This window comes from Myotis myotis, unplaced genomic scaffold (assembly GCF_014108235.1).
Source record: "Myotis myotis isolate mMyoMyo1 unplaced genomic scaffold, mMyoMyo1.p scaffold_m19_p_8, whole genome shotgun sequence".
Classification (NCBI taxonomy): Eukaryota; Metazoa; Chordata; class Mammalia; order Chiroptera; family Vespertilionidae; genus Myotis; species Myotis myotis.
In genome coordinates, this window is record NW_023416390.1 from 7,367,879 (window position 1) to 7,379,325 (window position 11,447).

The 11,447-nt window shown below is 40.7% G+C and overlaps 1 protein-coding gene across 1 annotated transcript in view; it reads left to right on the forward strand.

The window, feature by feature from the left end:
• Positions 1-10,623, forward strand: part of PLCL1 (phospholipase C like 1 (inactive)) — a 252,287-nt gene extending 241,664 nt beyond the window's left edge. Inside the window, exon 6 of the mRNA XM_036320411.1 lies at positions 6,077-10,623. Coding sequence (XP_036176304.1) covers positions 6,077-6,265 — 189 coding nt within the window. The 3' untranslated portion in view covers positions 6,266-10,623. The remainder of the gene's footprint in view (positions 1-6,076) is intronic.
• The last annotated feature ends 824 nt before the right edge of the window (positions 10,624-11,447 follow it).

Consider the following 11,447-nt stretch of genomic DNA (forward strand, 5'->3'; position numbering starts at 1 on the left):
TCTCTTTCAAGTTGTTGCTCAATTGTCACTGATCTCCGAGGCTGTCATCTTCTCACAGCATCACACTCCTTTTCTCTAGCACGTAAACAACTTGTGTGTAGACAGAACTTTATTTTTATGGCATTTGATTTATGCCTGTATCCCCCACTAGACTGAAGCTCTATATGATCAAGAAGGGCATCTGTGCTCAACATCATATCCCTGGAATATAGTCTGCTGGTTCTTAAATGGGTGTGGCACTGCCCCCTAGAGGGCATTGGAGGTGACTGGGAGGGTTCTTCTGCATTTGGTGGTAGTGGCTAGGAATGCGATGTCCTGCGCTGTAGGACAGAGCAACATAATAAAGAATTGCCCCCTGTCCTGCAGTTTCTTCTTAAGTCCTGCCCGACGAAGCCCTCTAAGATACATATTGAAGGACTTTAGTAAATTATATTAATTTTTTTTACAAGAAGTTATTGTGAAAGGCCCAGTATATGAGGAAATGGTAGTTACTGAGAGGGAAGTCTAAGTGAATAAAGATACTGTTTCCAAATCGTTGAATAATGTATGCACTCTGGGAATTACGTCTACTTTATTGTGTAATGACTATACGTACAGTAATCCTGGAACAAACTGGGAAGTGCGATGCTGGTTTTAATTCGATGCTTTGTTGTTATTGACAGTCCGTGGTAGGCATTCCACAGTGTCCTGCAAAGTGGAAGTCGATAGTATCCATCACAAGAAAAATGTCCTCTTAGGTATTTTTGAAGATTTGGCAAGTTTGGTGGGATGTATGGGCATAATTTATTTCCTCACTTGCGGGATTATCAGATTTTTTCTCGTGGGGAGAGTCTGACTTGTCTTGGCATGTTATTTCCTTCCTTTTATTATATGCAAATAAGTCTGGTCTGTTGCCATTACTTGTTCCTATATTAGTGTCTATCTGATACATCTGCATTTTCATTTTTTAATATATTTTGTGTGTGGGGGATGGCATCTGATCTTATTTCTCTTTTACATGTAAATGAATCCATATTGAGTAAGTGCGGGCATCTGCCTACTTCATTATGGCTCCTTGTGTGCCTGCCTGGGCATTTATTGCAATACATATGATGTTTTCTTTTTAAAAAATACGTTTTTATTGATTTCAGAGAGGAAGGGAGAGCGAGAGCGAGAGAGAGAGAAAGAGAGAGAGACATCAATGATGAGAGAGAATCATTGATGGGCTGCCTCCTGCATGCCCCCCACTGGGTATTGAGCCTGCAACCCAGGTCTGACTGGGAATCAAACCGTGACCTTCTGTTCATAGGTCGATGCTCAACCACTGAGCCATGCCAGCTGGGCTTAAGCCTATTTTTTAAATACCTTTTAATACAAAGGTTTTCTACATACAACACAGTTATTATTTTGAAGCAAATAGGGTTCTTCATTTCTTCAACATTTAAGTTAGTCAAGATTTTTTGATGAGATATTATAACCATGTAGGATGATAGCTGAGAAAGAAATGTTGAAAAGATCTTATTTGTCAGGTCTTTAAAACATATGCTTTCACATTTAACTTCGAATACAATTTTCATTTTGTATAACATCAGTATTTTATAGCCTTTTGTATGTTTATTGAATATGGCATTTTGCTTTACTTTGCAATGTTGTTTTCTCTTTGGCATTAAATTATTCTTAAAATTTCTTTGAAATATCTTCTATGCTTTATAAATTATTCTTCCTTCAGAACTGGATTCTTAGATATTAAGAGGACTTATTTATTTTTTATTTCTATAGTCTTTAGAAACATTTGATTAATTGAGTTTATGACCAATACTAAAATGTATCAGTCACAAAACTAATTTAAAAAAATGAACTTTCTGTAAAGCTATAAAATCTAATGGCTGAGGTGAATATGTTCAATGTAATTCCCTTTTTGTTCCTATAAAAATATAATAAATTAATGTCATTACATTGTAAAGTTTTGAAAAGCAGTGTTTTGAGTGCAGAATTTCAGAAGAGTAACATAAAAGCTCCATGAAGCCAATTCTCTTAGACCAGAGCTACTTTACAACTTGTCATCTATATTTCTTGAGTGTTCATAGAGTAAAAATTCAACTTTTAAGTAGTGAGTAGAATTCAAATATTTCAAATATTTGGTTGTCAAGGTGTTGAAAATAATAAATCTGAGCATTGATTACTAAATGCAATGGAGACTTCTATTTTTGTGCAATTAAGGTATTCAGAACATAATCTAATGGCTGCACCTCTGTGCCCTCTAACTTATTACCATCTTGTATACATTCCCTACACAGCTACGTTTTCATTCCAGAGAGCCAGAATTGCAGGCCATCTTTGCCTAGTTTTACCCAGTGTTCCAGAAATGTAACATTAAGAGACTTAGATCTTTTGTGACATCAACACATCTGCTATTTTAATTTTTTAAATAAAGGGCATTGTAATAGTTGTTTCCGTCTCTTCAGAGTAAAATATTTAATCTCTTTAGGTAATACAGAAATTCCCTCAAAAGCATGGTTTTTGAACTAGTAAGATGGTAATTATGCATAGCCCACCCGAGTATGGTCTTTTCCACCAAAAACTAGCTGGAAACAAACAAAGAGCTACGATCTGCCACGCTGCAGCAGCATCCAGGGTTGGCTGTAGCTGTGCGTGTGGACTCCCAGGGAAAGAGATCAGGGACTCAGTCTGTTCTTGAGTGTGTGCTGGGAAATACCCATACACGCCTGCATAGAGACAGAGCGGCATTTGTTTACGCGTGGAGTGTGTATTTGTGAGGGTCTCCCCATTCCCAGAGTCTCTGAGCTGCTTTAAATACTTGTGGTGTTCTCGGAGACAACCCACGCATTTCCTTCACATGCGATAAGGACACCAGTCAAGATGTTCTCCTGCTCTTCCGTGCGTTGACATCATAAGGGAGTGCAGTTCATGGGAAAGTGGGTGTGAAGGAGCCACGGGTGTCTTTCGTAAGTTACTCTACCAGATTGTAGCCCAAACTATTTTCAAACAGTGGGGGCAGGGAGGGGACTGCCTTTCTCAGTAAGAACAGGAATAACAAAAATCCTTAATGACTTTGATGGATAATAAAATATATTACTAAGAGAACTTACAAATATATAACTCATAGTGCCTTACATTTAGAATTCCAGCCCCTTTTATGGTTATGATATAATGAGATAATGTGGGCCAATTGATTTGCACTCCACATCTTGTATTCAATAAATGTGAGCTTCTATTCAGTGTTGTGAGAGTAATTTATTTTCAGTCATACATTTATTAGTAGTAATAAAAATTGTGGTGGTATTGTAGGGCAGCCCCATTTTCAATCTAAATTACATCAGATATTTCCTGATTTCTAGATAATGTATTTTAATTGCAATTTAATGCAGTTGGAAGGAGTTGGTTATGAATGCCTAATGTCTCTTTATCAAAAATTAATCATCGCTAACTTTTTATTTAAAATCACTATCGTGATCTCTCTGTGGTTTTCTATAATTCCAAGTGTTGCTTTCTAAATGTGTTGGGATTTTCATGGACTCTTACATTCAGAAGCCAAATGACTATGGGGCCGGATTGAGGACCACTGCTCTGGCAACTGTTGGTAGTCATTGTCCCACCAGCATCAGTCTGCCAGAGTTACCTCTTATTACTCTCACCTTCTTCTGGGTTAAAGAAGTCTTTCTAATCCTCCCCGCCCCCCCCCCCACTCCCCCCGCCCCGAAGCATCCCTAGAACCAGCGGGAACTACAGTTCCCCGAGATTGCTCATATACTTTAACATGGGCAGCTCCTACACATTTCTTCCAGGTTGAGTGTTCAGTGATCAAATTGTTCATTCATTTGACATTCTGGGCCATGACAACCCCAGACTTATTTTAGTTCCCAAGAGGTATTTCAGTTTACATACAACCAAGTAGGATTCATTCTCCCTGGTTTCTCTCCTTCCCGCTCCTTTACCAAGACCTCTGAGCATTTCAGAACATAGTCTTTAGAAGTGCCCTGTAACAGTACTCCTTAAATGCCTGCTGCACACCAACACCTGGAAATGCCTTAGCTGATCTGAACACCTGACACATCTTGTAGGAAATGATACACAGGACAGCGGTGTTTTCAGAGAGAGATATGGTGTAAGTTGTCCAGTTAGGAGTTTGAGGAGTGCCACAGGGAAGAGAGGGATGCTATTGGCCAGGGGAAATCGCTGCACAAAAACTGGGCCAAAGTCAGCACTCAGAGGAACGCCAGAACGGGGGCTGTTAACAGCAAACTTCACCCCCTGCAGTTTTTCCAAGGATGAGTCTTTCCTGGTTCTGGTACCTTAACCAGCAGGGACCCAGGAGTTGATTCCTTGAACCACAGAATAGAAAGAGGACCTCTATTTGTCCTATTAAAAAATAGAAAACAATTTTTCATAAATGGTTCAGTGTGACTCTTCACAACGTAGCCTTGCACTTGTTCTCCTTCTATTAGTTGACAGTTTAATGTCTCCCCCATTGTTTTCTGCTCCTGTCGTCCCACCAGGACACGTTGTCTCCGCCAGCAGGAGGGGATGGAACTGTTCTGTGCACTGGCACACACTGTCCTCTGCTATTGGCCATTGTTTCCTGGAGAGACTGGCTTCTATTGAGCAGAACTGGCAGCGTCTGGCATTTCAGCCTGGATGCCACCTCTCAGGCTGACGAGATGACACTCTGACTGACTAATTAGATTGGTTTTATAACCTGCTGCAGGGAACGGATGTGAGAGCACTCTGAGTTCACGAGCACTTTCAAGCTTGATATGTTGCCATGTTTCACTGGTCTCTTGCAGTGAAGGAAGATGCCAATTTTGTTTTTTGTGAATGCCTTTAAAATTCTTGATGAAAATTTCAAAAGTAAAAGAAAAGGGAGCTCTTAAAAGTAATTCTCTCAAAATGAGTGCAGGCATTTTCTCTTTATTAATACAATTCAGATTTTCACAGGAATCTTTCCATTTGTAAAAATAGTAGCAACATGCATCTCTCTAAATAGACTCTTGCAGACACATCTTAAACAAGTTAGTAAAACGTATGTAATATATGCACAGTGCCAAGGTATTTGTCCTAATAGACCACGTTGGGTGCTTTTCATATTACCTTGTAGCATAGCTTACTTGTGGGTGTTTACATCACGAGTGGCTTTTCAGCATATTTTCTTTCATCTTTAGGACTGTGAGGGAGGCAGAAGGTGTTTTCACTTTTATGAAAGAAAACGTGGCCCAAGAAGAAACTGTTGGGGCTAAAAGCAAAACTAACACTGGCTCTGCTCCTGCCAATGTGTTGCTCTTGGTGTGCCCTGCACCCTGGCCCTCTGGGCTCCATCTCCGAGCCCTGCCACGTGGTGCCTCGGGGGAATGACTCCCTTCTCATCTGTGTGTTTCCCTGGGTGACAGTGACAGGGAGGCTGCAGTGTGCTTTTAGAGCACAGTTTGCCTTGAAGAGCGGCTGTGTCAGGCCCTGGCTAGCACTACAGATTCTGGGGCCAGGCAGGAGGTAGCTGATCGATTATTCTCTCTCATCATTGATGGTTCTATCCCTCCCTCTCCCTTCCTCTCTGAAATCAATGACAATATATTTAAAAAATAATTGATCATAAGGCAGATTGCAAGGACAACTCAACATTTAAAACACCACTTAACCAAGCATCAGGCGTGTGGTTTACTTCCCAGACAGCTTTGCTTTGTGAGTTCTTGCAGTCCGAGAGGCTGATGCAGTGTTCAGTTCTCAAAGGCAGGCGTCCCTGTCCCTCCCATGCTAGGATGCCGGCCTGGGCAGGACAAGGGCCGCAGTGTGCAAAGACGCAGACGCGGGGATGGAAGGGCTGGCATCCTCAGCACTTCAGGGGAGGGTCCCTGGGGCTGTCCCCCACTACAGGAATGTCAAGGGGCTGCCAGCAACCACAGAGCCGAGTGGGAGGGCTCAGGTGGCTTTCTGTGCTTAGAGCCCCTGAGCATTGCTAGACAGAACCATGGGCGAACCTGGAACACTGTTCCCGGGCCTGGGGCTGTTTCCTCGCTGAGCAGAGTCACCAGGTATGCCTGGCTCATAACGGTCTTCTGTGGTGCATATTTCCACCTGTTTGTAGGGCCAAGGAGACCTGCTGAAGAGTGCAAAGAACGAAGCTCTGGAAAACATGAAGCAGATCCAGCTGGCGTGCTTGTCCTGCGGACTCAGCAAAGCCCCCAGCGGCGCGGCCGACGCCAAGAGCAAGCGCAGCCTGGAGGCCATCGAGGAGAAGGAAGGCGGCGAGGAGAATGGGAAGCTGCGACCCTGAGCAGCGTCGAGGAGGGCACCGTCCTTTGTGTCAAAGACTCTGTTTTTCCTTCTGGTTTTCTTTCCTGAAGCTTTTTAGACTTTCACAAAAAGATGCCATCTTTGGGATGTTGGACGTAAACAGGTATTTTCACAATGTCAGTATTTTAATGTAGTTAATTTATCTAAGTTAAACTGCTTAGTAGTAGTGTTTTAAATTCTGAGATGTGTGAACACACCATGTATGGATGTGGGTAGGTGTGTGTGTGTGTGTGTGTGTGTGTGTGTGTGTGTGTGTCTTTCAGGGAGAGAGACAGAAATACAGAGGGAGGTTGAGATCCTGTTAAAATCCATGCTGTATTGCATTATTCATTTAGTAAGTTATTAATGTATCATTTTAGGAAAAATTTGTTAACCTAAAATACTAAAGAGCACTCACTAGGACCTGTTGCTGCATTTAACTTTACTTCTCGGCCTTTGTCATTTAATTCAGAAATGTTGACATTTCTTATTATTAAAGGAAGCTAAATTTGCCAATTCATAGATATTTTGAGAGATTACACATAGATTAGCAAAATTCCTAACAATCACAGTAGAAATAAAAATGAATGAAAGATAAACAAATGATCAAAATTTCTGAAAAGATCAGAAAAGTCATTTCTTCAGTTAGTGAACTCTAAAATATTTATTAAATAAAATCAATTTTTAGAAAGCTTTATGTAGTTGTGTACTAAACAGATATAATTTCTGTGGAAAAGCTGATCATTAGTGAATTTATACCCAGCTATGTGGTACTCAGAAGCACAGTAAGAGCTCTTTTGTAATTAGAATTTTAATAATATTTAGTTACAAAATTTGAAGTTTGAGATTTGTAGGAAGGTCTCATTCTTCCAAACTGGGAGCCTAGCATTCATTTTTTATAGCAGACACGGGAAGCTGGAGGGTCTGGGGGGCTTGGCTTTGATAGCATTTAATTTAGAGTGCTAAATGGAAACTTAATGATATTGTTCAAGCAATATGTCATCACTTTGAGCTGGTATAAATTCTGTGGGTCAGATAACATCTTCCTAGTGATTTAAGAACTAATTGATTACAGAATGTTTATGACATGATTTTAACACATGCAGGAAAACACAAAAAGAAGCAAATGACTAATTAGGGTACATTTATAATTGCATCTAGATCATTTTTGCCCTAATATTTTCATAATGTACTTGAGTGTAATATGTTTGTTACCTCCAACAGAACTAAATGTTCTATGGTTATGAAAATATATTTATTTAAAACATTGCTTTTATTTTGAAAAGCTTCTTAATTAATTTGATTAACAAATATGCTAATTTGGGGGAACCTAGGGAAAATAATTGTTGAAATTTTGCAAATATAAACATTTTCTTTAGCTACCGTGTTATTTCTGACTTCTTAACACTATTATGTTCATGTTGCACATTACTGAAAGAGTAAAGATCTGAAACAACACTTTTACTGTTCCATTTTTGTGTGAGTTAATTGAAAAAAGAATGATAATGAAATTGGGTTATTATGTAAAAAAAGATGTTAAAGGGTATGCATTGTCCATGGGCCAGATATGATGAAATTTCTCCATGGATTTAACCGGGTTCTTGGGGAGGTAAGTGAGAGCTCATTTTGGTAGGTTTCCAAATGGCACTGAAATAGCCTGAGAAAGCTTTGGGGGTAGAGGGGTAAATTTTTATTTTTGTTTTTATTTCTGAGAGGCATTTACTTAATAAGAATTTTAACCCTGTGCTTGTCACATGCTCTGCTCATGCCTTTTGATGTTCAGAGCCCTCATTTCTGGTTTTTCCCTTTAACTTCGTCTGGTGCTAAGACAGCTCTGCCTACCTGTGCTCATAGAGGTGGTTCTATTACGAACTAGCAGCTTTGCAGGTTTAGGGTTCACATTAAATCTGCAACTCCCTCGAGCTGGATTTTGTGTATGGTGGAAGGCAGAGGCCCATTTTCATTTTCCCAGCATGCATCGTCAGCGGACCCCGCCCACCTACTGTGAAGATGGTCCTTTGTCCACGGCCCTGCAGTGCCAACCTTGTAAAAACTGCAACGCCCGTGTGTGTGTGTGTGTGTGTGTGTGTGTGTGTGTGTGTGTGTGCGCGCGCGCACGCGCACTTACTTCTGGAATCTCGGTTTGGTTTTATTGTTCTGTGCCTGTCCTGTCTTAATTACTGTAACTTTATAATGTTTTCTATCAGAGAGTATAGGTCTCCCCACTTTTTTTCTTCAACATTTTCGTGGTTATTTTTGGCTCTTTGCTTTCTCTATATACTTTAGTATTCCAGTCTGTTCACAGGGTGCATTTCTCCCATTTATTTAGGACTTAGTTAATTTCTCTTAATACAATTTTATAGATTTCTGTGAAAGGTCTTGCACCTCTTTCATTATGTTTATCCTTAGGTGTTTGCTGTTTTTCATACTGTTAGAAATAGTAACATTTTACAATTTAAATTTGCAAATTGATTATTAGGGTATATAGAAAATATAATAGGTTGTTTTGTTTTGCAACATTATTCTGTTTTGTGACAGGTTTTATAACCCTCATTTGTCTGTTGGGGAAACCAAGGCGTGACTGTGTAGGGGGCCCCAGAAGTTACACTTACTGTCTTTCAATTCAGTAACTTTTATTCCTCCACAGTTATTTTAGCAGCATCTTGTCCGAAAGGTAAAGGGAACAGTAAGTCATCCAGAGTATGTTTAAGTCCGAGTTAAAACCAAGGAGTTCCAAAGATGCAGTGAGGGGTTTATTCCTTCAAGTTTTTGTCATGGTGAACGTGTTACTAATATCCTGGTGTGTCATTAGGCATAAAAGGACTTCTAAATTCTTTAAATTTAAAGTCTTTCTAAATTCTTTAATATTTCCCAGGCCCTAATGGGAATATACATAGGAATATATTGGGATATGTATATGTTAATATATATTTGTTTGTTGAAAGATTTGTGTCCACATTTGTCCATTTCCAAATATGCCACATATATATTGTCCTCTCTTCAGTACAATCTCTTTATAAACAATGCATACATGTTTAGGTTTTAGGATTGCTAAAACAAACATACTAACAGCTCCTGGCACATTGCTTCATAGTCCTTTTTATCTGTCTTTTGTTTATGCAACCATAGATGTTAGCATTTCTAACAACGAATGCACAATTCCTTGATGGGCAAAACAAACCAGAGGTAGGGAAGGATCACGGCAGCTTTCACAAGAGTATTTTGCAGCACTTCTTATCTCTGCAGAAGGCAGTGAAGCACAGCTGCATGGAGATGCCAGTCAAACAGACCCTCAAGGGCAGGGTAACTGCTCAGGGATTAGAGGTTTTGCTCAGTAGCTGATATTAATGTCATAGATTCTTAAAGTTCTCTTCACCTGTTTCACTCGGGAGATGGAGCTGCTGCTTGCCAGCACATACAGGGTGAGTAATTGGACTCTGAGCCAGAGCGACCAGGTTCTAGGTGTTCTGCACAGTGTTCGCCATCAGTATAGCCGTACCTGGGCCTCCATGGATGCTGACATTTTTTCTCACACAGTACAGTGCTGCAGGCATGTGGGCCCAGGAGGAGTGAGGTCCCAGCACTGTGCTGAAAAGGCCCGACTAACGATCGGATTCCCACTGTTCCAGCCTCCTTGCCATATTTGGGTCCGGTTTCCGTCTTGGAGCCTCTGAAGGCCTTTCCTCCTTTTGCCAGAGCAGCAGGTGGACGGGCGGACGGGGTCAGGTGTGCAATGACAGCCTCCCTTTCCGGATTTCTCCTCTCCTTCCACGGAAGTCTTCCTGCTGCTCCCTCCACGCTCCGGATGTTTCTCTGGTCCCAGGATCTGCCCACTGATTCCCTTCTCTGCTCAAATTTTCATTAGCCTTGCGAGCAGAAATACCACGCTTTCTGGAAAACATTTTAAAATCTCAGGCCACCACCCAGAAATAAGGCAGGTAACACACTGAGTTTGCTCCTGCAGCAGAACAAGTCCACTTGCCCTTGTGGCTGCTTCATTGACCTTGACTCATGTGAACCATCCCCATCTCTACCTGGTTGGTTTTCCCATTTGCTCCCAGAAGTGTGTCTCTGGGCCTGCTCTCCGGGCCAGACCTTCCAACAGACCCCTCCACTGTGCAGACAAAGGGCGTTCACCCTAAGGCTGTGTATTTGAAGAGTCACCAGGAGGGTTTTTTTTCTTCTTGAAATATCACCATGAATTTCTTTACTATTAATTCATTTCTCTGTGCTATCAGGTCCATTTAGTTGTGAGGAGGAATTTGACCTCATTAAAAAAGATCAAATTATAAGAGAATATGCCAAATCTGTATATTGTATTGTTTTCACAGCTCTGAATAAAACATCTTAATTCAGAATGCTATTCAAAAATGTTAAGTGAATATTTATTATGTACTAGGTACATTGATTAAACACACATTATTGAACACCCTGTACTATACTACTAGGTACTGTGTTTCATTGCTTTATGGCACCATTAATTATAAGATGCAGGCTTATTTTATGTACCACTTAAAGGGTTTTTTTAAAGCTTATCAATTCAATAATAATAATATACCAACTAAAGGACACATCCTGCTTAAAAAATGGGTAAAGATGTCCTAAGGAGTTTATAGTAAATAAAGGAAGCAGAGATATTAGTAAATACGGTTATAATACAATTTGATAATGCGACAATGAAAGCTATGTAAATTACATAGTAGCACAGAGGAGGGAGGGATGGGCTCCAGGGTACACAGAAGGAGGGGGTACACTGGGTGTGTCGGGGAAATTTTTATGAAAAAGCCTATGGAGCCTCCCAGGGGTAAGAGATTTCTAGGTAAAAACTGTGGAAACAAACATTTCCAGCAACGCTGTCAACAATGAAAGAGCTTGGTGAGGTCTAAGGTGATACGCAACTGAGAGCTGGAATGCAATGTGCATGGGAAGAAAAGTGAGGAGGGGGTGCTGCCCCAATGGCTTGCGAAATGGTCTGCATGTATTTAATGGAAAGCCACCCAAAGCCTAAGCAGAGGGAGGCATGAGCTGGTTATTTGTGACATTAATTCATGAATATAATAATGATCTATCAGGCAAGTACCATATAGCAGACCTTGGAGTAGGTCTGAAATTCAGGGGTTGGCAAGTCAGAGTTGTTCCGTGTCCAGCGTACAGTCAGGGGAGAAGATAGGTGATTGAATGTG